This window comes from Heterodontus francisci, chromosome 6 (genome assembly GCF_036365525.1).
Source record: "Heterodontus francisci isolate sHetFra1 chromosome 6, sHetFra1.hap1, whole genome shotgun sequence".
NCBI lineage: Eukaryota > Metazoa > Chordata > Chondrichthyes > Heterodontiformes > Heterodontidae > Heterodontus > Heterodontus francisci.
Genome location: NC_090376.1, coordinates 46,597,930 through 46,623,864, shown reverse-complemented (window position 1 = coordinate 46,623,864; position 25,935 = coordinate 46,597,930). Strand labels below are relative to the sequence as shown.

At 40.5% G+C, this 25,935-nt stretch overlaps 1 protein-coding gene across 1 annotated transcript in view; it reads right to left on the bottom strand.

Moving 5' to 3' along the window:
• atp8a2 (ATPase phospholipid transporting 8A2) overlaps positions 1 to 25,935 on the bottom strand; it is a 709,260-nt gene that overhangs the window by 413,774 nt on the left and 269,551 nt on the right. Inside the window, exons 23-24 of the mRNA XM_068032841.1 lie at positions 23,538 to 23,676; positions 20,390 to 20,454 (exon numbers count right to left, since the gene is read on the bottom strand). Of these exons, the coding sequence (XP_067888942.1) occupies positions 20,390 to 20,454; positions 23,538 to 23,676 (204 nt within the window). The remainder of the gene's footprint in view (positions 1 to 20,389; positions 20,455 to 23,537; positions 23,677 to 25,935) is intronic.

Genomic DNA, 25,935 nt, shown 5'->3' with positions numbered 1-25,935 from the left:
GTAATAGTGAAGATGGTACACTGTTAAAAACCCAGTTACATTTCATTCAACAAGGTATCACTTTTTCAAGGGTTTTTACAGCAACATTAACAACATAAGTGTGGAAGTTCTGGTCAATTCATAGATTTCCCATTAATTGCAGTCTGGGGGTGCCTCAACAGCGGACCCTCTGGAGAAGCATAGAACCACTGGCAGCAACTTCTGGATTTCCACATTATTCTGCGCATGTGCAGACTCCAGAAGTTGCTATCAGTTTCTGTGGCGTAATGATGACAAACACTGACAGTTACATCATTACCACTGTAAAATTCAGGCCTGTGACTTGAAGTCAAATACATGAAAGCAAGGCTGGCTGGGGAATTTTAACTGTAAAAATAAATAAATCGGTACAACAGCCAGGCTAAAAGATAAATAACTGAAAAGCTATCAAAATATGCAGGTCGCACTGTTTTGAAAGAGAGGGGATCAATACATGAGGAGGGGAGGTATTTATGTACCATGTAGTGTGGGACCGGGTAACAGAATATTGGTGATCAGGAGTTCAATGGGATTGGGATAGGGGGAATGGGGAAACAGCAGAGGTAGCAGAATGGATACTGTCAATCTTAGTGACAAAGAAATTCATCAGCTTCTCACATTTATTGTTGGAGGTGAGGGTGGATGGGGCACAAGAGAAAGATTTAAGAAGATGGTTGACAATGGAGAAAAGAAACGGAAAGCTATCTTCGCTCTCCAAGATGATCCTGGAATATCGATAATTTTGGCAGAGGAGTGCAAGACCTAATAGTGCTCGATGTGGTCTAGTCAGGTCAGATGACGGATAGCTAAAGCAGTTGTGTGCCAGATATACTAAAGTATACGCCCCTTGGACTTGAAACAAAGATGGCAGCCATCCCAGGGGCAAAAGCTGCGATGGAAGAGAGCGAAGATTTTGTTGATGACGAGGGCATTAAAGGTGGAAGAGAAGGACAACCTGCACACCGATGCTCAGTTTGGGCTCTGCCAGGTCCACTTGGCTCCGAACCTCTACAGCCTTGGTTCAAACATGGACAAAAGAGCTGAACTCAAGAGGTGAGGTGAGAGTGATTGCCCTTGATATTGAGGCAGCATTTGACGAAGTGTGACATCAAGGAGCCCTAGCCAAATTGAAGTCAATGGGAATCAAGGGGAAAACTCTCCACTAGTTGGAGTCATACCGAACACAAAAGCAAGATGGCTGTGATTGTTGGAGGCCAATATTTCAGTCCCAGGACATTGCTGCAGGAGTTCCTCAGGTTAGTGTCCCAGGCGCGATCATCTTCAGCTGCTTTATCAATGACCTCCCCTCCATCATAAGGTCAGAAGTGGGGATGTTCGCTGATGATTCTACGATGTTCAGTGCCATTCGCAACTCCTCAGAAACTGAAGCAGTCTGTGTCCATATGCAGCAAGACCTGGACAACATTCAGGCTTGGCTGATAGTTGGCAAGTAACATTTGCGCTGCACAGGTGGCAGGCAATAACGATCTCCAATAAAAGAGAATCTAACTATCTCCCCTAGACATTCAACGACATTACCATTGCTGAATTCTCCACCATAAACATCCTGGAGGTTACCGTTGACCAGAAACTGAACTGGACCAACCATATAAATATTGTGGTTACAAGAGCAGGTCAGAGGCTGGGAATTCTGTGGTGGGTAACCAATCTCCTGACTCTCCAAAGCCTGTCCGCCTTCTACAAGGCACAAGTTAGGAGTGTGATGGAACACTCTCCACTTGCCTGGATGGGTGTAGCTCCAACAACACTAAGAAACCTTCCAGGACAAAGCAGCCCGCTTGTCTGGCACGCCATCCACCACCTGAAACATTCACACCCTTCACCATTGACACACAGTGGCAACATGCATACCATCTACAAGATGCACTGCAGCAACTCACCACGCCTCCTTCGACAGCACCTTCCAAACCTGCGACCTCTTCCACCTAGTAGGACAAAGGGAGCAGACACGTGGGAACACCACCATCTGCAAGTTCCCCTTCCAAGCCACACGTCATCCTGTCTTGGAAATATATCGTCGTTCCTTCATTGCCATTGGATCAAAATCCTGGAACTCCCTCCCTAACAGCACTGTTGGTGTACATGCATCAGATGGACTGCAGCAGTTCAAGAAGGTGGCTCACTACCCCCTTCTCCCGGGCAATTAGGAATGGGAAACAAATGCTGGCCTTGCCAGTGACCATGAAACTAATTTTAAAAAATGTTGAGATGAACAGCTGCACAAATATCGAGGTGAATGGAGAGGCAATTGGATTTGAAAGGGCAATTTCAAGTGACATGGGAAGAGTTTTTCAAGCAGTGGATGCAGAAAAAAACTGAAGTGGGTAGACGGATATCATTGGTGAGGCATACAAGGAAGTGGATAGAGATGGCCCTCTCTGTGATCAATACCATGCGAGTTGAGAGTCCACACGCAAACACAAAATTAAGGGATGTCTGCGAATATGGGTAGAAATGTTTATATGTCGGGAGGGGTTAGGGAGGAAAGGAGGGCAATGAAATCAGAGCAGTTGAGTGAAGGTGGAGACTGAAATTACTGAGGATGAGAAGTAGCTCAGTGCATTGACTGAGGTAGGAAAGGAGGGAGGATATTTCCTCGAGAATAGAAGCAGGTAAAGGATTAAAATACCAGAACAGGTGCAGAGAACTATTTCTGGGTGTCGTTGAAAGACTTTAAAAGACAATAGTGCACAGTCATGAACGCATGGAAAGTCAATACCACCAATTCACATAATTAGCATCTAAGGCTATTTTGCATGACTTTTCCATGAAACTCTCCTGCAATAGATTTTAATCTTTTCTTTCTCAAAGTAGGTGCGCTGCTTGTTCTGTTAATTAGGAACTAAGTGTTCCAGCTGTTCAAGCACCATAGTACTTCAGTTTCTTTCAACATACCTTTTTAATTGGTAATTAAGCTCAAGGCTCCGGAAAAGTAGTGAAATTCTAGCCAGCAGCCTCAATGTGCACTAGCCTGGCAGAAACCTGTTCTCAGGCAATCTCAAATAAAGCTGACAAAAGATGAATGCGGAGGACTGGCATGTCAGAATCAATCTGTGCTGAGATAATGGAAATTCGTTAGTCAAACTGTATGTCTGACCCCTCCCTCCCCCAGTAGCAGGAGGACTCATTAAATGTCAGCTGTAGAAACAGTTAGTCTCTGGGCAACAGGTGCAGTGCCCATAATTCAAACGCTACTGAGGCACCTAATAAAATAATACCAGTTTGTAAGAGGACAAGTCAGTCTTGTCACACAGCCTGAAATGTGAATAACACTCTAGATATGTTACTGGAAAACCTAACGCCAAATCTATTTATCTCTGCATGATTGCAACCTAACTGAATAACATTACAATTTCAAAAGTGCTCAGAGAAGTCAAATAGATTGCATCAATTTGTCAATATGCTAGAAACACTAATCCCAATTGCGTGTAACTTTTTGTAATATTAGAGGTGGGAGGAAATTATCACGAAAAGTATGCATTATTTCAATCACAATAGTGAACTACTGAACACAATAGTTTCCGTGTTGTTACGCAATCTCCAATTAATTATGAAAGGCTATCCTATTTCCCAAGTGGGCAGGGTAAAACAAAGGATTGCTCTCTGGCAAAACTTGATTTCTGATGGAAGTTAAGTCAATGTTCTTGGCTTCAGGATACATTGGGCAAGCACCACAATATGTAATACACCTTTCCTCAACATTGAGATTCAAAATCTATAATATAACTAACATCACCAAATATAGGTTAATTGTGCTTTATCTCTTTACTATTTGTGGGACTTCGTTGTGTGCATTTGGCTGACCTTTCTCTCAAATAACAGTGTACTGCAGAAGTAATTTCTTGGCTATTAAACAGTTTGGGACATCCTAAGAATGTGAAAATGATTACATACATACCAATTTCTTTCCCTTTCCTTACCATTAAACCAATAATGATTGCATCCTTCATAATCAATCTGAAAGCAGAATGCAGAACTCAGAACGACTGTGTGGAAGTTAGCACGAGAAGATTATAGATCAACTGTCAATCATACACACAGATGATAACTTCTGTCACTTCCAGTTACCACACTTGCATTTAGGATTTGCATATTAGGCACTACAGAAATCAAGCTTTAAGGTTATGAATGCTGAGGGAGGGTTTTGGCACTGGAGAGGTTGAGATATAGACATAGGCAAGTGAAGTTTCAGAGGTGCGCGTAATTAATCTTAATGATGAATAGATGTGGGGGTTTGAAGCTCATTTCAGGGTTGCACAGGGCATTCAGGATGCACTCAAGTCACGTTCAGCCTGAATAAATAACCAAGGAGAGAGAGGGGATCAGTAACTAAAGGAAAACATTTCTGGCAGGGACCAAACAGAATGGCTTCCATTTTGCCAACACTGAGCTGAAGAACGTTCATGCTTAGCCAGAACAATCTGTAAGAAAAGCAGTCTGACACCTTGTGGTTCAGAGCAGGAGAAACATTTTTGATACAGCAGGTTCTGTGCTAAAGCTATGGATTGCACTACTGGAGTTGGCAATGGCAGTAACAACCATTTCAACCTTTAATAACAGATAGAGGTTTGGAACAGGGAAGGCACATAGGATTCCGACTACTATTCATGTGGAGGATTAACACCAGCAATGGATTGGCTGGACTGAGTAGCCAGTTTCTATGTTGTAATTCCTGCCCAAAAATTGTAAAAATTCCTTCCAAGATACAAACAAAAGAAAATTCAAACATCTCCCCTCGACCTTGAATGGAACCATCACCGAATTCCCCCTTTATTAACATCTTGCAAGTGACCACTGATCAGAAGCTTACCTGGGCCAGCCATATCAATACCCTACAAGAAGAGCAATGCAGTGAAAGACACAAGGCGTAGATGGAAAGGAGGAGAGAAACCATTAAAAAAAAAACCATTTACTTATTATCCATATTCTTAATTACAGGGGCAGGAGCGACTCAGTTTTTTTCCAGCAGAGTTGGTTTTAAAATTGATTTGAGAACTACGGTATTTGCTCATGTTTAATGACAAGGATGTTGTGTTGTGTGAGCGAGTCACAGGGAGACGTGGGTTTAAGCAGATAAAAATAAAGGAAGGTTCAGTTATCTTACAGAGCTTCAGGATTTTGTTCCTAAAAATAGATGTGCCCACCCCAGTAATTGTAATCCTTTAACTTCAGTCCCAGCTCGGATCAGCTAACTTGTAACAGATAGGAGATACAAGGTGGGATATTTCAGTGCATCAAGAGAGCTACTGGAGTATTTCAAAAGTAACAGGGCTTTTAAAATCCAGTCTGTATGTGCTAATAAAAAGAATAATGGTATGTTAAAGATTAAGATGTGATATCATCTATATGACAATTTACAGGATAAAGGATTATCTGGAAACATTACGACCAGCAAGTTTATGCCATTCTTATAAACAAGCATTCATTTCTGTAATCCAGTAACACAAGTAACTGAAAGCAGTGAATTCTATTAACTATTGCAACATCTTCATAAACAAACAGAACATTTGAATAGCAAAAGAAATTAGAAGAGAGGTAGCTCAGAGCTTTCTACTACAGCAACACAGCACAGACTACAAGCAAATACAAGGATGTATCTCCCCCGCTTCCCCCTCCAAAAAGAACCTTTCCCTTCGTTACTCTGTGCAAATAGAGGTTTCCTCACATTTCTGGTATTTCATCTCTAAGGACACCACCATAATGGTTTAAGCATACCTCACTTGAAACTAAGCATATATATTCCCTAGGGGAAGCCTGTCTGAAAATGTAGGAGAAACCATTAATTACCAGAGGCTCAGTTCTCACTTCCATGAGAAAAGTTCAAGTCGTTTCCCAGCTCATAGAAAGACATATGCCGAAATAGGTCTCCAAACTACAATCTTCATTTTTGCACAAACTAATCAACATGAATTTGGCCACAATCTCCAATGTAAATAGAATCTCCAATAGCCTGCCACCCTATGACCTGTGAATATATCATATCCCATCATTACATGTGTCTTTCAATCATTATAATAATGGTGGTTCAAGCTGCAACATTCTTACTTCAAAGTTTATCAGGTTTATAGTTTCCGCTCAAATAACACAAGTAAACAAGTGCTAGTTTGTTCTGATAGCTGAGATAGACAGTGCTCTTTAATTAATTGAAGAAGTCCTGATAATGTAGGAAATAGATGATGCTACAGGGATCTATTTCTGCTGATACTTGAATTGAGAGATTCCTTATATTAGATAAACATACAGTCATGAGCTGTAGAAATATTTCAAATCTTACTGTGGATGGTATTTGAAAACATATAAGACACAGCTAGAGAGAGAGAGAGACAGCACGAACACGTGAACAGGAGTGCGTGCGGGGGCAGGAACAGCGCCAACCTGATCAGAGACACCAGTGGTGGTAGCAGAGGATAAAAGAGAGAAAGAGCAAGCGCAGGGGAAGAGCACAGACCTGACTGGTGTACTTCCAACAAAGCAAGGGGTGATGTCAGAGGACTGCAGGTTGGTGAGAACTAGCTTTATCCTTAAAACTGAGGCAGTGGTTTAAACTAGTATCGGGAAACTATAAAGTACTGTATTAAATTTGTAGCTTAACTAGTTAAGCTAATTAATGAAATTTCAATTGGGTTAAGTATAACAGTAAGGAAATTAATATTAAGAGTATAAGCACAGAAAAGGTCTAGACGCATTAATTAAAATTAACAGTTTATACAAGGTATTAAAGAGGAAATAGATTCTTTTCTTAGATCATGAATGGGCAGCTGAGACCTATTGCCTGCAATTTCTGTGCAATGTGGGAAGTTCAGGGCACTTCATGTGTCTTGGGAGACCACATGTGTGCAAAGTGTCTCCAGCTGCTTGAGCTTGAGCTCAGAATTTCAGAGCTTGAGAAGTAGCTGGAGTCACTATGGAGCATCAGGGAAGATGAAAGTTTCCTGGATCCTACGTTCCAGGAGGTGGTCACCCTAAAGGCAGTGAGAATTCAATATAGTAGATGGGTGGCTATCCAGATGAGTCGGAAGAGGCAAAGTGGGCAAAGGAGTGCACAGAAGGGAACAGCAAAGAGTAAGAATGCAGTCATTATAAGAGATTTCATAGTTCGGGGGGCGGGGCAGACAGACATTTCTGTATTTGTCATCGTGAGACCTGTATGGTGTGTTGCCTCCCTGGTGCCAGGATAAAGGACATCATGGAGAGGGTGCAGAATATTCTGCAGGGGGAAGGGAGTGAGCCAGAAGTTGTGTTATGTGTCAGTACCACTGACATAGAGAGCAGGTATTGAGGTCCAAAGGTCAGATTTTCAGGAGCTCGGGAGGAAGTTAAAAAGTAGGATCTCGAACATAGCAATCTCTAGATTATGCCCAGTGCCTCACGCCAGCAACAGGAGAAATAGGAAGATGGGGAGATCAATGCGTGGCTTGAGGCATGGTGCAGGAGGAAGGGCTTGAGATTCTTGGGACATTGGGACCAGTTCTGGGGCAGGAAGCACCTATTCAAAAGGAACAGATTGGTCCCAGTCCTGTTGAGGTGCACTCTCCTTGTGGGCAGGTTCATTAGCATGGTTAGGGAGGGTTTAAACTAAATTGGGAGGGGGGGGGGGGGGCACCAGCATATGGAAGGAGAAAAGAGGAAAAAAGTGCATAAAGGACTGAGAGTGTTGGATAGTACTAGAGAAGGAAGCAGTACCATATCAGATAGGAGCAAACTAAGAAGGACTACAAGGAATACAAAGCCAGGATTATAATGCATGTATGTAATCGCACAAAGTGTGGTGAATAAGGTTGGTGAGCTACAGGCAAAAATAGCGATGTGGAAATATGATGTAGTGGCAATAACGGAAACGTAGCTTAAAAAAGGAGGAATGTGTGCTTAATATTCAAGGATATGAAGTGTTCAGAAAAGATAGGGAAGGGATAAAGAGAGGTGGAGTGGCAGTACTGAGCAGAGAAGCAAAAAGGGTATGATCATTCTTCTAGGGGTATGCTATAGTCTAAGTAAAGAGAGCGATAGAAGAACATATCTGCAAGAAAATCACAAAGATGTGCAAGAACTACTATAGCATTGTGATATTGTGGACTTTAATTCCCCAAATATCGATTGCAATGATGTTAGAATAATGGGTAAGGAGAGAGAGGAACTTCTAAAACGTGTTCAGGAGAACGGCAATGACCAGTATGTTCTCGGTCCAACTTGGAAGGCGGCATTGCTGGGTCTGGTGCTGGGAAATGAAGTGGGTCATGTGGATCAAGTATCTGGAGGAACACTTGGGTAAGAGTCATCATTACATCGTAAGGTTTAGATTAGTAATGGAGAAGAGCAAGGAACAATCTGAAGTAGAACTTCTAAATTGGAAGAGGGCTAACTTCAATGGGATGGGAGGGGATCCAGCCAGGGTAAAATGGAACCAAAGAGTGACAGGAAGAACTGTAACAGAACAACGAGGGATCTCTAAGATAATGTCAAGGCTAGGTATAGTCCAACAAGTGCAAAAGGTAAGGGAACAAAAGCCAGGGCTCCGAGAGAGAGATAGAGATGATGAAACAAAAAATAAAGAGGGTGTATGATGCATGTCAGTTGAATTCTTCAAGCGAGAACCAGGACCAAGCCAAATCCAATCAGTTGAGAGGGGAAGTGAAGAAGAAAATAAGACTGGCAAAGAGAGAATATGAGAATAGAATGGCAGTTAACGTAAAAGGGAACCCCAAAATTTTCTACCAGCATGTAAATAATAAGCGGGTAGTATGAGGTGGGGTTGGACCTATTAGGGAGAAAGAGGCTGATATATGCTTAGAGGCACAGGGCAAGGCTAGAATACCTGATGAGTATTTTGTACTGTTGTTTGCTAAGAAAGAGGATGTGAAAATATATCAGTAGAAGAGATGGGTGAGGTAATGGATGAGATGAAAATTGATAGGAAGGATGTACTAGAAAGGCTGGCTATGCTTATAATGGATAAGTCAGCTAATTCCGATGGCTTTCTTTCCAGGTTGCTAAAGGGAGCGGAGATAGTGGCTGGCCAAAATCTTTCAATCGTCCCTAAATACGGGGATGTGCCAGATGATTGGAGAGTAGCAAATGGAACACCCTTATTCAAGAAAGGGTGTAAGGACATTCCTAGTAATTACAGTCCAGTCAGTTTAACATCAGTGGTAATGTTTTAGAAACAATAATCAGGGGGAAAAAAATCAACAGGCACTTGGAGAGGTTTGAGTTAATTAAGGAGAGGTAGCATGAATTTGTAAAAGGCAGATCATGCTTGACGAATCTAATTTAATTTTTTGATGAAGTAACAGAGAAGGTTGATGAAGGGAAAGCAATCCATATTGTCTATATGGATTTTAAGAAAACTTTTGACAAAGTACCACATAAAAGGCTGGTTAACAAAACTGAGGCTCATGGAATAGGAGGGTCAGTGTCCAATTGAATTTAAAAAAATTGGCTTAAGGACAGAAAACAGCAAGTCATGGTAAATGGTTGTTTTTCAAACTGTAGGATGTTAGACAGAGGTGTTCCCCAAAGGTCAGTGCTAGGACCACTGGTTTTTTGACATAAATAAATTACTTGGATACTGGAATACAGAGTAAAATTTCAAAATTTGCCAATAATACCAAACTTGGAGATGTGGCAGTGAGGACAATACCAATCGACTGCAACAGGACATAGATAGGCTAACAGAATGGGCAAACAAGTGGCAGATGGAATTTAATACAGAGAAATATGAAGTAATCCATTTTGGCAGAAGGGATAGACAGATATACTTAATGGCACAGTTCTAAAGCGTTTGCAGGGAGAGGGAAATCTTGAGGTTCATGTGCATCAATCTTTGAAGGTGGCAGGACATATTGAGAGAGTAATTAGCTAAGCATATGGGATATTGGGCTTCATAAATAGAGGCATTGAGTACAAAAGCAGGGAAGTTATGCTGAATCTTTATATAAAGCTCTGGTTAGGCCACAACTAGAGTATTGCATCCAGTTCTGGTCACCACACCTTAGGAAGGATATGAGGGTCCTTGAACAGGTGCAGAGGAAATTTACCAGAATGATTCCAGGATTGAAGGATTTCAGCTACAAGGTTAGGTTGGAGAAGTTGGCGTTGTTTCTTGCAGAAAAAGAGATTGAAGGGAGATTTGACAGAAATATATAAGATTATGACAAATTTAGTAAGGTAGGCAAAGAAAAGCTATTCTTATTTGTTGATAGTACAAGGTCAAGGGGACACAGATTTAAGGTTCTGGGCAAAAGATGTGGGGGGAATGTGAGAAAGAACTTTTTTTATGCGGTGAGTGATGATGACCTGGAACTCTGTGCCCACGAGAGTGGTGGAAGCGGAGATGATGAATGATTTCAAAAGGAAATTGGTTGGGTACTTGAGAGAAATAAATTTGCAGGGCTACGAGAATAGAGCACGGGAATGGGACTGATTGGATTGCTCTACAGAGAGCTGGCATGGACCTCATGGGCCAAATGGCCTCCTTCTTTCTGTAATGACTCTGACACATAATGAACAGATAGAAGCTACATTTACACTTCTCCCTAAAACGTTCAACACCACACCACAACCAGATTACTCGTGAATTAACATCTGAGATTAGGAATAGATGACAGCGGTGAAATATATTCAGCAAATAGTATGCTCATCATCCTTCATTGTATATTTTTTATTTTGACCATTCATTTTGCACTCATCAAGGTGAGAAATTGGAACTCCTTTCCACCCAGTGTCAACAGCAGCAACACCTCAGATCAGGTAAAGGGTAAAGCTCCCCCTGTTCCAGCAGTGAAATATTACAAGGAGTCTATGGTATTAGAAATAGAAATTAGAAATCAAAGGTGTAGAATTAAGAAGACTACCACGATAATGCAAACAAAATATACTGGGGAAATAAAAGGCTGTAAAGATTGTAAATACAAATTGGAGAAAACTTATTGAGTCTGCCAACTTTCTTCATGCTTGTTATCACTGTAAACAAAAAGTAGTCATTAAGCTTTATGATGTATATCTCTCATAAGTAATTGAAAAATACCTAAAATTGACCAATAAGGTAGGTGTTCATACATTTGTGTCAAAGTGCAAGAGTAAAGCTTGAGCAGCTAATAATCATCCACAGAAACACAAGATGAAATTCATCACTATAAAAATGTTCTTTCACTTCAGTACAACCTTTCACTTCAGTGGTCAATAGTAAAATTTATAGAGGGAGCTTTACCCTTTGCCTGATCTGGGGTGTTGCTGTTGTTGACACTGGGTGGAAAGGAGTTCCAATTTCTCACCTTGATAAGCACAAGATGAATGGTCAAAAAAATAAATATACAATAAAGGATGATGAGTATACTGAATATAGTCTGTGGCTTTGAATCGACCAGAAACACCAATATTAACACAAGACAAGAAGTTAGGTGCAGGGGTAGGCCATTCGGCGCCTCAAACCTGCTCTGCCATTCAATAAGATCACGGTTGATCTGATCGTGTCCTTAACTCCATTTTCCTGCCGGCCTCGCATAACACTTGACTCCCTTGTAGATCAAAAATCTGTCTAACTCAGCCTTGAATATATTCAATGACCCAGCCTCCACTGCTCTCTGGGGAAGAGAATTCTAAAGATTAATGACTGAGAGAAGAAATTCCTCCTCAATTCCATCTTAAATGGGAGACCACTTATTTTTAAACTATGCCCCCTAGTTCTAGATTCCCCCATGATCCTCTCAGCATCTACCCTTTCAAGCCCTCCCAGAATCTTTTATGTTTCAATAAGATCACCTCTCATTCTTCTAAATTCCAATGAGTATAGGCCCAACCTGCTCAACCTTTCCTCGTAAGACAACCCCTCCATCCTACGAATCAGCCGAGTGAACCTTCTCTGAACTGCTTACAAATCAAGTATATCCCTTCTTAAGTAAGGAGACTAAAACTGTAAGCAGTACTCCAGGTGCAGTCTCACCAATGCCCTGTACAGTTGTGGCAAGACTTCCCTATTTTTATACTCCATTCCCCTTGCAATAAATGGCAACATTCTATTTGCCTTCCTAATTACATGCTGTAACTGCATGTTAACTTTTTTGTGATTCATGTACATCCAGATCCCCCTGTATTGCTGCATTCTGCAGCCTCTCCCCATGTAAATAACATTCTGCTTTGCTATTCTTCCTGCCAAAGTGGACAACCTCACAAATCTAAACCGATGCACTGATAGATGCGGTATTTCTGCATGAGGAAGATCAAAGCACGAACAAGCTATACAAATAAAGTTAAACGGCAGAGGAGATTTGACAGTTAAAAAGATAGAGGAAAACAGAGGAAAGGATGCCTCTGAAACGAGAGAAGAATGGAGACAAACTAGTTACCACTGTAAGCCGTATCAACTTTTAACATGAGGAGAGAAAACAAGGGGACAGACAACAGAAAGGTGAGAGGCAAAAAGATTGATAAGAGAATTGGAGTTATTCTGCCACCATAAAATAATGACCTTCACAGGGAATCCACAAGCTCTGAATCTATGGATGAACAGGCTTCCATAAAGCCATCGAGTAAGACAGTTGGGGATGGATTTCCAATTCGCTGCCTGAGTGTAAAATTTGCTTTAGGGATCAACTACCCCACTTTCATTTTCAGTGATATCAATTGAAATAAAAATTGAGCGATTTCTGTAAAGTGATTTTGTGCAACATCCGGACACAATTTTTTCCAGCAGAATATATTATTAAGCATATATAAAAAGAAAAAACTGCAAATGCTATAAATCTGAAATGTCAGGAAAACATGATAGGCCAAATGAGAAATATTAATTCATCAGCTGGAAACTTACATTAGACTTTTAATGGAAAAAATCCAACAGTTAACTTTTTAAAAAACTGGCAGCCAAGACGGCGACTGCAATTTGCATCTGAAACACCTTTGCACATTACAAGGCCCCAACCGGTGCCAGAAGTCTAACAAGAAGCCCAGCCAGAACAATACTTTGGCTAACTGAGTAGATTATCCAGATCATCCTCATTAGAGAGACAATCAAGTCATCATAAGTGGAGACATCCCTCCAGAGGATAAACACTGACAACACAACCTAACAGAGGTTTAGAGTTTTAGACTTTGGACCTCATTAAAAACAAAGGGGATTGAGAGAACCATGTGACCATCTGTCCATTGCTACACAGAAGCAAAAAGGAGTAACTGACTGTGCAGCAGCAGAGAAAGCTGTGTGCTTCCCTTTCTTTCTCCCTCTCTCTCTCTTCAGAAAACATGAACTTTGAAAATTGTCTGTGACTGTGGACTCTCCAAGCATACAGACTGCTACAGCCAGAGATCAAGGGAACAGGCCCACCTACCAGTCTGCCTTCAAGAAAATCCTGAGCAAAACAGACTTGACACAAAGTGCACTTTGATCAACCAACAACTTCAAGAGCACAACTCCAGCCAGACAACCACCGAATCATCCAACCTCAAACCGTGTATTTAACTTTAATTTACTCTGGATTTTAATCCAACCAAAAAGCTACTTTCCACTTTGTGATCTATTTGTGTGCGAGTGATTCTCATGTGAATGTGTAGCATATTTTTATTATTTTAAAATTGGGGTTAGATTGTTAAGTATAATAAATTTACCTCTTTCTTGTTTAAACTCAAGAAAACCTGTCCAATTGGTTCTTTCAAGATCACAGGAAAGGAAAACGATAAAACACTCAGTGGTGGTACGCAAAATCACTGTTTAAAAGGAATAAACCCTGTTGCAGTCAAATAAGAGGAAGGGCAAGAGGAGAGCCTGAGATCCCCTCTTCACCTGGCCGTAACAGAAACAAAACATAAAATGCAAGAAATACACAGCATACATGGAGAAAATCCTATAGTTTTTCTCTTGCTGCCCATCACTGCATTGATGACAGCTTATAGGCGAATATATTGTTCAGAATTTCAGGCTTGCAAACTAAAAATCCTGATGTAAATGAACTGCCCATGAAGCAGTATTCCACAACATTGTTGGATTGAAAAATCACTATAATCTCAATAAAGCTCTTTTTGAGGAGTTTGAAAAGTCAGAGGAGCATTTTTCTAAAGACTACAGATCAACTTAAAAAAAAATGTTATGTAAAAGATTGCAATGATTAACAACGGGGTTGCCATTTGTAACGGTTCAAGCTGCACAACATTATTACTACAAATGCTCGCCTCTTCCTTACATCCCACCCCAGCAGAATAACCAGGATGCACTTAGTTTCTATACATGAGTATGCAGTTTTCCAAAAATGCTAAAATGATCTGGCTAACAATGATGTAAAATGTTGCTGCGTTTTCTGCTGTAAAATAAGGTATACGATGCAGTCATTTTATTTCTCCATTCTGTGCTATGTTCCCCACCCACCAACTTGGGTGAATGGGCAAGAACTTGGCAGATGGAATACCATGTGTAACATTATCCATTTTGGTAGGTAAAATTAAAAAAACAGAAGATTTTGAATGGAGAGAGACTGGGAAATGGTTGCATCCAAAGTGACCTGGGTGTCCTTGTACATGAATCAAATAAAGTTAGCATGCAGGTACATCAAGCAATTAGGAAGGCAAAAAGGAAGGCTTTGTTAGAAAGAGATTGGAATATAAGAGTAAAGTCTTGCTACAATTATTCAGGGCACTGGGAAGGCCACCCCTGGAGTACTGTGTGCAGTTTTGGTCTCCTTATCTAAGGAAGGACAGACTTGTCCTGGAGGGAGTGCAACTAAGGTTCACTAGACTGGTTCCTGGGATAAGGTGATTGTCCTCTGAGGAGAGATTGAGTAGACTAGGCCTATTTTCCCTGGAATTTAGAAGAATGAGATGTGATCTAATTGAAACACATAAAATTCTTAAGGAGCTTGACAGAGTAGGTGCAGAGAAAATGTTTCCCTGGCTGGGGAATCTAGAACACAGCATCACTGTATTAGTCGTTGAGCGTATGCAAGACGGAGGTTGATAGATTTTTGAGTACTAAGCGAATTAAGGGATACGGGTATAGTGCGGGAAGGTGAAGTTGAGGTAGAAGATTAGCCATGATCTTATTGAATGGTGTCGAAGGCTCCAAGAGCCAAACGGCCTACTCCAGCTTCTATCTCTGAAGTTCTTAATTCATCATTACAGCCTTATTCTTGTACTCTTAAGTCCATGGTTATAAATTCACAAATTCTATTGGCCTTTCTTATTGCTTTACCTACCTGCAATCATATTTACACACAGGAAACTGCTTCGCAAGTCTGTGTACTTGCACTGTTATTGGCCCTTGCAATGTTCACTTGAGAGTGCTTAAATCTCAATGCCACATGGCACACATCATCAGGCTTAGAAATGCTGTACTAACTGTTAAACATACAGACGTTTGAATTGTTTACAAAATACAGGGAGGTTCGTAAATGATACGAGCCATGAGCACGATGAATTCAGCCATTACAGGACTTTAGGGCTGTTCCATTCTTATGAATATTTTTGGAGCTTGCCATGTTAACTGTCAAGAAAAACAGAACTTTCAATGTCAAATCCAAATATCATTTACAGTCTTGCAAAAAAAAACTGCAGCCACCACAGTGCACATTTCTCATCATAAGCAATTGTGACCGGCCATGAAATTTTCCATTAGCTTTACCTAAGCATCAGACAGTTATAAATCAGAAACCACCACTGTTACAAGATACTCACGGATTAGACTCTAATTGCGTCACAGTATGGCATTCCCCATTTTTTCTTCTTTGAATTTCAGGATTAGTACAGATAAACATGAAAACCCTATGTGCAAGGTATTTTAAACTTTAGTTTGCTTTGTTTTAAACAGCATAAGTTTGTGGAAGGAGCAATTTTCCTTCTGGTAAGTCAGGTATCCAAATCAAGTTACTAAGAAATCTACACCCAGTTGTAGTACTTTCTGTTGGCCCGACATGCAGTGTACAAAATCTTTCTCTTACCAAAGCCATGAGCTTGAGTCCAGATTGGCAGAAGCAAGGCTTAAGCAGCCCCAGTGCGTACAGAGGTACTGCTGGTTTTTAAGCACCTAAAGAGTTGTGGCTTAAGTGGGCTGTTTTCAGTTGTGTATCCAACGAAGTTCATCCTATACACTGGAGCATTAGCTTCCAGGATTATCTGGTGTGAAGTTGCAAAAATCCTGATACCCAATGATAGTGAAAAATCCTGACTCCAATGTCCTCACCATTCCCTAGATCTGCAAACTCATTCAGCCCTCAAGATCTCTGTGCACCTCTAACTCTGGCATCCTGCGCATCCCTGATTTTAATTGCGCTACCATTGGTGGCCATGTTGTCAGTTGCCTTGATCCTAAGCTCTGGAATAGCTACCTAAACCTCACCTCCTCTCTACTTTTCTCTCACCCTTTTTCTACTTTTCTCTCATCCTTTATGATGTTCCTTAAAACCTACCTCTTTGACCAAACGTCCGGCCATCAGTCCTGATATCGCTTCCTGTGGCTTGGTGCCAAATTTTGATTGATAAGACTCTTGTAAAGCACCTCGGAATGTTTTGCTATGTTAAGGCGCAATATAAATGCAAGTTATTTTTGTTGCTATAGTTCCATCTCTCAGGGTTCCATTAACAGTGTTCTGGAGTATTGCTGGCATGTCTGGTTAATATACTGGATTACTGAGTCTGCGAGAGGGTTGATTTTGTTCCTCGCTTTCATCAATAGGCCAGTGTAATTCAATTGTACATTTAATGCAGTCTTTGAAAAATACAGTCAACCATTTTATGATAACAAAACTATCCACTTATTGTAATATAGAGCTATCAAAATATTTTGTAAATACTTTGTGATTTGCTAAATGATTTATTTTATTTAAAAAGAATTCTTGCAGCATGTTTCCTGAGCAGTACACTACTCCATGAGTTAGTAAATAATGGAAATGACACATTGGCTCTTGCCAAGATTTATGAGGCAGGCAGAGTGACTCGACATCTAATTTTTCATTCCTCCATGCCAGGAAAAGGTTGGCGTGGTCTCTTCATAACCTCGCCCACCTCCTTCATTGTCTCAACTGAAAAGTCCCTGTACGAAGAATCATGGGTTCATGTCAATGATCACTCCAGTATCAACTGGCTATGCCACTCGACTGCAATCTGAATGATTTCTGAGATCACAGATATGTGATAATAACCAATGTTCCCTCTGGACTTCCATGTTTTCCTAAACATTTGTCACATTGTTGGCCTGACTAGTAAAGTCCAATTTTTCAATGAGTATTTGAGTGAATGTGAGATGTTACGAAAGTACTTCCATTTTTTGTTAAATTTTGAGGACTTGTGTTTTATTTGGGAAAACTGAAAATGATTCCATGGATTTTTTTTTCACTGGGGTCATTGAAAGGACTAAGGTCTTGTTTACAAACAACATGTACTGGAAGTCACCAGTCTTCAGATGAATATCCAGCAGGGGGCTTTTTTGACTTGGAGAAGATGTTTACAGAGAAGTGACAGGTCAAGATTTATAGGTGTCAGGAGGCTCGACTCGAGATTATTTTTGGTTTCACTTTGGACAGTCAGTTGGAGTTTTACGAACCAGCCAGGAGAGCAGTCACCCCACCTCAGCCTTTTCCATCTCTTTGAAAAGCCTGCCAGCTTTTCCACCTCTTTGAGAAGCGAGTGTAAGAAATAGAGAAATTGATTCTTCAGTCATCCTGAAAGGCATGTTTGAAACCCCTGTTGCCGCATTTGTCCTGAGACATTGGAAAAACCTGCCGGATAAATCTTCAACGCCACCTGAATGAATTGCTCCAGAGAAAGATCCCAATGACAGCTATCTATGTGTGTTTGGGACGCCAAACCAAACAAACGACAACTGACATCGTTCCATATCTTTTTTTTTCTGCAAGAATTAGCAAGTATTTGGCCAAAGTATTCTTTTTTTGTCTTTTTTTGTAACAGAGCTCTAAAAAAAAATCTCTATTTTTGCCGGTTAACCGGTGTGTTTGTCTGTGTGTGTGAGGTAGAGGCCTGCTTTAGGTCGGGAAAAGGAACCCAACCCGAACCCAACCGAAGCACAGCAGGCCCGAGCCCGACCTGGCCCGAGTCCCTCCAATTTTGCCCCAAGCCCGACCCGACCCCGCCACTACTCGGCCCGACCCGACCATCCGTTTACTTCCCATCCTAACATCAAACCTGCAAGAAGCTGGAGCGCATGCACGAGACGTCATAGTGACGTCACTCGCTCACTGCGCAGACTCAGTTTCATCCCGGACTCCCAGCTCAGGTAAGTTTTTTATTTTTAATACTTACCAGCAGAGCACTTACCACGTGTGTCCGGCCCGACCCGACCCGACTCGATCTGGACTCAGCTCGACCTGACCCGAGCCCGAAAGCTGGCCCCAGAAGATGGGCCCGACCCGACTTGAACCCGACACATGTCCTCGGGTCCCGTCGGGTTCGGGTCGGGTAGCAGGCCTCTAGTGTGAGGGGCTAAGGTAAAAGGGAACTTTCATATTTCAATCTGTATGTTAATGCTTTGTTTCATTACTGGTTAAGTCTTGTTTTATATGAAACTGATAATTTTGTTGTTTATTAAAGAAACCTGGTTGGTGTATTTTATTCTGGGATAAAGAGTAGAGTCTATGATTAACCGTATCGGTAACTGGGTAAACATTTAAATATATGTTGTGACCTGTGGAGAAGTGGAACTAGAAAAGACAGTGCACTCCTCCCACCTCAGTCGTAGTAGTGATCACCAATCTTCCTGATCACTTCCCTCAGTTTGGATTCCAATGTTAAAAAATACAAAATCTGCTACAAACGATTGTCACTGTGGAATCATGGCTAACCAGCCTCGATAACACATACTCCAGTTGTCATGCACGAGTCAGCACACTAATCCTAATGCTTTTTCAATCTATAGTGCTGATTCATTCAAAACAATTAAAATGCTCTGTGGCTGCCTATAATATATTCTTTTTAAAACATTGCTTCAGCTAGCTCGCCATCATTTTAAATGATGATTTTCTGACAGTGAATTACAAACTCAGATGAAACTTTATCAAGACGAAAATATAAGAGTCAAACAACTCGGAACATTCTTGTGTCATTAATCTAACATCTGAAAGGAATGAGGATAAAACGATCATTCAAGTAAAGCTTTGCTTTTATCAAGTAAATTTGTGTGTAATCTGCATAACAGCTTCATTTACACCTGTCTCAGTCATTGACTGCGTATAGACAATGATTATACTAGTCAGTTACACAGGCTAGCGTGTCAGTCAAAACATTATAGTTGCATAGTGACACCACCCAACTCTGCAAAATGAACACCATATAGCCCCAACAGCAGATTGGTCATACTTCTGGTCCAAAATATCAACTTTATCGAGCCTGTGTCCTCATTTATTTTCGGTACCAAATGTCCACTTTTTTGTTGATTCATAAACAGAAGAGCGGGAGGGTCTGAGGCACCAATTTCACCATGACCAAAAAAGGTGAAATGAATCCTGTTCATTACCAAATTCCCACCCCCACCAAAGATGGAGTGCTCTGTCAACTTCACCTACAATCCAGCAAAATGCATTAGTTAAGGCAATGTCATTATATTTATGAGTAAATTTACCCTCCGATAAAGAGCCTTCAGGTTTTATTCCCCTAATTTCCCCCTCACCTGTGCGCCCAACGCACCCCGCCCCCACCCCCCCCTCCCCAAACACAGGTCAATTACTAGGTTACATGGAATTACCCGAGGACTGGGGTAATAACTTCTACCTAAGTTGTTGTCTCAGCTGTTCTTTGCCTAACAGCAGCCCAGTGAGGATTTCTGCATTAATTTTCTCTTCTTACTGCAGGGAGGCACCTCATGTTTGTTTGGTACCTTCTTGTGAGGCAAGATTCAGTCTGAAACTGAGCAAAGAGAGAATGAAGAGGTGGGAAGAAGAATCTGCCCCTACATTGCTACTGGGTCAGTGCTTCTGAATGGAAATTAAATCTGGGATTCAAACTTAGGGCCTGGAGGTATGGAATCAACCACTAGATACCAAACCAGGTCAAAAGTCAGTCCTTTCCCATGACTGCCCTTCGCTGGACGTGGAGAAGTGTCTAGTCTCCACTTCTAGCCTCCTCTCTTGTAGCATATTGGTACAGTGTCCAATGTACTATAATGGTATACCACTAAGCTTCTTCAACAATGCTTACAGCTTTTTAATGAAGGAGTTCAAAACGAAAACAAAAACACAAATGCTACCAAAACTTATTCACAATTGAAATTGCTAGACCTGTTTAGTAATTCAACAGGTGATAAATGTTGCAGACAATGAATGATGGAAAGCATTACGATACTGAATTAAAGGCTTCAATGCTCACAAAGATAAATGTTCTAAGGGCTATAATCTGTACAAGATTTGAAAGGAATGGAATGACTTACATCCAAAGAATCTTCATTTACTATAAGTAGTGTCATATTTTGGGACACAAGCTTGCACGAATAACCTGTCAAAAGAACAGAAGCAGGTGACAGTCATGAAAAATAATAAAACTTCTTAAACACTGCATTGGCAAGTACAAAAATCACAGAATAATACTTGGACTATATTTCTTTTTTCTCCAAATTCCAGTCACAGGTGTGAATATTTTGAAAAATCCTGAGGAAAGGAACTTTCCACCTGGCAGTGGTATGAGACACTCCTAGTTTAGATACGATACAAGTCACCAGGACCTGAGAAACAACTTTCAGCACTATTCCGACAATGCAACTTAGACTGAAACCCTCTAATGGCTATATTGGTAAAACCATTGTTCATTTTGGTACTGAACCACATATATCTGGAAGGTGCCAGGTTCAATTTTCAAACTGTGCTCAGTTAGCTGATGCTAAACATTACAATGCTACAAGGTTTCAGTACTCCTGGGCTTGGTGGGGAATGGGGAGTAGGGAGGGCAGTGATGAAGTAAGAAAATGAGAATTTGAACTTCTAATTGCTATCCAGTGATGCCTGTTAGAATGTATGCATTAATGGACATTGGATAAGCATGAGTTGGGCATGTTTGTCACGCCCTGAGGATAAAATACCCAAAGTTACCTCAACAGTCAATTTCCCACATCCAGCTGTCCCATTACTTCAGTTTACAAAGGTAGACAATTCATCCACCCTTGAAGGGAAACTATCTGGTTCTCCTATCCTACCAGTTCATACAGGTGTTTTTTGTTATACTCCCTCTCCAACCCGTTTAAGCTGTCACTCTTTACCCACTCCCACAGTTCAAGTTGGCACTCTTCCATCTCTCCCCAAGAGCTCAAGCTGGCACTGTCTCTCCAGTTCATGCTGACAATTGCTCTCCATACTCCATTTCAATTAATTATGGTACATTCCTTCCTCCTGCCCCAAAGCATTGGTTCCTGAAGTTCCATCCCACCTCACCTGCTCAAAAAGTGCTACTCCTAAACATTGACAATATGCAATGGTATGATGCAGCAGCTCCTTCCTTCACTTGCTCAAAACACAGCTGAATTAAAAGAAGCTGCTGAGAGACTGAAGACAGTTTCAGTTCTATTCAGGGAGTTGCCCCAGGATAAGACGGAAGCAGAGACTAATTTAGGCTTATGAATATTACTACCAATTTTATATTCAAGGAGAATTGGGCCAGCCAGATCAGAATTCCTTTGGCAGAATCCAGGGAGAAATGGCTATTCTCATTTGTTGTTTATATAAGCATCAGCAAAGATAAGGAAATATATAAATCTGAGCTGCAAAAGGCATTTTAATCATGCATAGTGGGGGCTTCTGCCAGGCAGGCTGATGACCATACAAGTGAACCATATGCAGGCTGCACCACTAAATGAGCACAAGTAAAGGAGGATTTCTTGACATGCTCCAGCTTGGGTAATAAGAACTTATTCTGAGGTGAGAACCATCTCTTTAGACAATGGTCAGGTTGAACACAAAACATCTGCACTTCAGCAATTCTCTATTTGGAGTTGGTCTCTGTTAAATTAATTTTAGATAACCATTTCATTTATTTAATTCCTTCAACACAATAAAATGTTGCAAACTGTTTCACAAAAACAAGATGCAGATAAGCTTTTAATATAAACTCTTTCTAATTAAAGCTTCCAATAGGTAACTCCAACATGCCAACAGCAGCGCTCTCAGAGACAATAAGAAACTTCATTTTTATTTTTATCCATTATTATAGGGCTCTTTTTTTATTTATTTGTGGAATGTGGGCATTTATTGCCCATCCCTAACTGCCCTTGAACTGAGTGGCTTACTAGGCCATTTAAGAATCAACCACATTGCTGTGGGTCTGGAGTCACATGTAGGCCAGACCAGGTAAGGATGGCAGATTTCCTTCCCTAAAGGGCATTAGTGAACCAGATGGGTTTTTACAAACAATCAACAATGGTTTCATGGTTTTTCAGATGTTTTTACTAATTGAATTCAAATTTCACCATCTGCCATGGTGGGAATCAAACCCATATCCCCAGAGCATTAGCCAATGCCTCTAGATTACTAGTCTAGTGACATTACCACTACGCCACCGCCTCCCCAGTGACATCAAGACATACCTGGTGTGAAGGACCCATCATCCATCTATCTTTCTTTGATGTTTCAGAGAGGTGGACTAGGGCATGGTATTTTGAGTTGCATGACTTGGAACTGCTCCAAGTCCATTACATTCTGCTCAACTATTTCACTATTAGACAAAGGTAAGCTTTCCTGGACAGAACTAGCGCTGAGCTTTCCTGAGGATTCCCAATCCTCCACCATCCTTCCCAACTACTGTTAACATTCATTTGATCAGATGTAGTTACCAAACCAATAAATGTTGGTATGTGACGAATTTGCAAATCATCTGGAGCACAGGCGGGTAACAAATGCTTTTGGATAGTTATTGACTTGGTTGAAGATAGCATGCAAATTGTTCCCCAATAGTTCAAATCTTTCCAGAGTGATCAAACATAGTTCATTCATGCGGATTGGAAATTAACAACTCTGTAGAGAGGGCTGCAACATTGTTGAACAAACTATCACTTCAGATGGCATTTCTACAGAGAATTGAAGATAGAAACAGAAAGGGACCCAGCACTTTTCCTTGAAGAATCACCCTGTAGGTGCTGTACTACTAAGACTAGCATTCACAAATCAAGACCGAGTCTTCACCCTCTGAGAAAGCTACCAATGACGATGAACAGCTCACCAGAGAAGAACTACTGTATGAATTTGGCATACCAGTAAAAATTAATGCCCAACCAGGAAACCCAAACTAGTCATTTCCCACCTATTCAAAAGTCAGTTTAAATAATTTATTCTAGTGATTATAATCTAGAAAAATCTCAACAGAGCTGCCCCTCATTCTAACAGTAATCCCCAGGAGTAACACATAAACTCAAGGTAATTTTGCCATCTGTGCCTTCATAGTTTGCCCAATTTAACCTTAAACCTTTATTTCAAAAATATTCAGGAATTTAGTTAAATAAATTTAATAATGTGGATTTGATATTATATTCCTTACTAATGCGTTGGGCATTAAAAAAAAACTAGCGTATGAGGTGGAGTACAATGTAAACACACCTATATTGATCGCAGTTTCTTGTTTGTCACCTGTCAGGACCCATATTTTGATTTCAGCCTTCAGTAGCGTTGCTATGGTTTCAGGTACTCCATTTTGAAGACGATCTTCAATGGCAGTTGCTCCTAGTAGCAGCAGATTCTGAAAAATAAGTTTATGACAAAAGATGTTATACAGATATTCAAGCTTACTTCATATAAGCAATTCCATTATTTTACGCAAAATGGAACTGAGAATAATGGATCAAGATCTATCTGTGGCTGTTCAATTGCTCATGTACATTAAAGGCACTAATTAAATGCAAGCTGTTGTTATAGTCACAGGACACTGAGGCCAATAGTTCTACTCCTACCGCTGAAAATAGCTAACAGCATAGAATAAGGACCAAGGGCTTCAAGTTTGCATGACTTATTGCCACACCATACAGTACAATATATTCATTGAGCCATAAAAAGGAACATTCACTTCCAGATCTAAAATTAATTCACATGAAATAATTTTACACGGTCACTGACTCTTAAGATGCTCACTCATTATTCCATATATGAATAGATTATCTTCGCTAATGTCTAATTTTGTTATCTTTCACTTGGTATTCGTAGAAAGGTCATATAACATTTTGTGAGATAAAACAAAAAACAGGTTTTTTTCCTGTTTTAAAAGTTTAAGTAGTGCTGCACTCTACTGGACATAATTCAAATAACACTTTCTTTGCACACAGAAATTACAAAATGACATCAGGCCATTTGTTCCAACCAATCCAGGTTGGTACAAACCCACCACACGGGCAGTCATTCTAACTCCATCTGCCTGTCCTGTTCCAATACCTCATTATTCTTTATTCTTTCAACCATCTATCTAATCTATAATTAAAAGTTCACATTGTCTCTGCTTCAATCACCAACTCTGATAATGAATACCAGCCTCACAAACCTGTGTGTAAAGATGTTTCTCCTGCACCCTGTCCTAAATCTCCTGCATTTAATCTTATATCTGTGTCTCCTAGTTCTAGACATCTCAACCACTGGCAACAGTATGTTTTTATCCTCTGCGTCCCACCCCTTCACAACTTTAAACGCTTCCTTCGTATCATGACTTAATCTACTCTGTTCAAATGTGAACAGTCCCAATTTTTCAAGTCTTTCTTAGTGTTTGAATTTCCTCATAACAGGCAGCATCCCAACAAATCTTCACTGTTCCAACTCCCTTGAGAAATCCAAAATTGCACACATTACTCCAACTATGGTCTTAGTAAGGTTTTATATAGATTCGCCATTACATCTTGACTGGTAAATTATATACTTCATAGAATTACATTCCATTTAGTGCCTTATTCTCTTGACGTGCTGCTTTTAATGTCTTGCGAACTGAATTCCCAAATCCCTCTGCTCTTTCACATCACCCAATTTCTCCCCACACCAAGTTTTTTAAAAAAAGTCAAAATGTATGATGTCACATTTTAATTTTAAATTTTAATTAGAGATACAGCACTGAAACAGGCCCTTCGGCCCACCGAGTTTGTGCCGACCAACAACCACCTATTTATACTAACCCTACAGTAATCCCATATTCCCTACCTACACGAGGGGCAATTTACAAGGGTCAATTTACCGATCACCTGCAAGTCTTTGGCTGTGGGAGGAAACCGGAGCACCCGGCGAAAACCCACGCGGTCACAGGGAGAACTTCTATTAACTACTTTTTGCTTATTCCACCACATACTCAATATCCAATTGCAGCTTCTTTTGTTCCTCGAAATTATTTACTGTACCTATTTTAGTATTGTCTGCATATTTAGACACAACTTTCAGTGCTCTATACTTTAACATAAAAATTAATTAGAAAAGGGAACAATGCTTCAAGACTGGTGGAAGCTAAAGAGATTTTTATATTTAAAAAGGGAGTTCGAACAAGTCTGGGAACTACAGACCAGTTAGGTCAATGTCAGTGGTAAGAAAGATAATGGATATCCTTACATAGATGTAATAGAAAAGCATCTAAAAACCAAAAATATAACAGAGTAGTAGACAAGGATTAAAAAAGGGAAGGTCATGCTTCACAACCCTTAATACATTTTTTGAAGTAGTAATATAAAGAGTGGAAAAGGATAATGCAGTATAGGAAATATATTTGCATTTTCAAAAGGCCTTTTATAGGGTAGATTCATGACTAAGGTCAGAGCATGCGGAATCAGGGGCAAGTTGGCTATAGAACAGAAAGCAAAGGTATGGGCTGGCAAAAGGTGGGAAGTGGTATTCCACAAGATGCAGTGCTGGGATCACTGTTGTGTACCATTTACATAAATGATATGGACTCAGGAACTGAAAGTACAACTTAAAAATTTGGGGAAGACACCAAATTGGGGTTATAGTTACTATAGAGGAGGACTGCGGCAACATA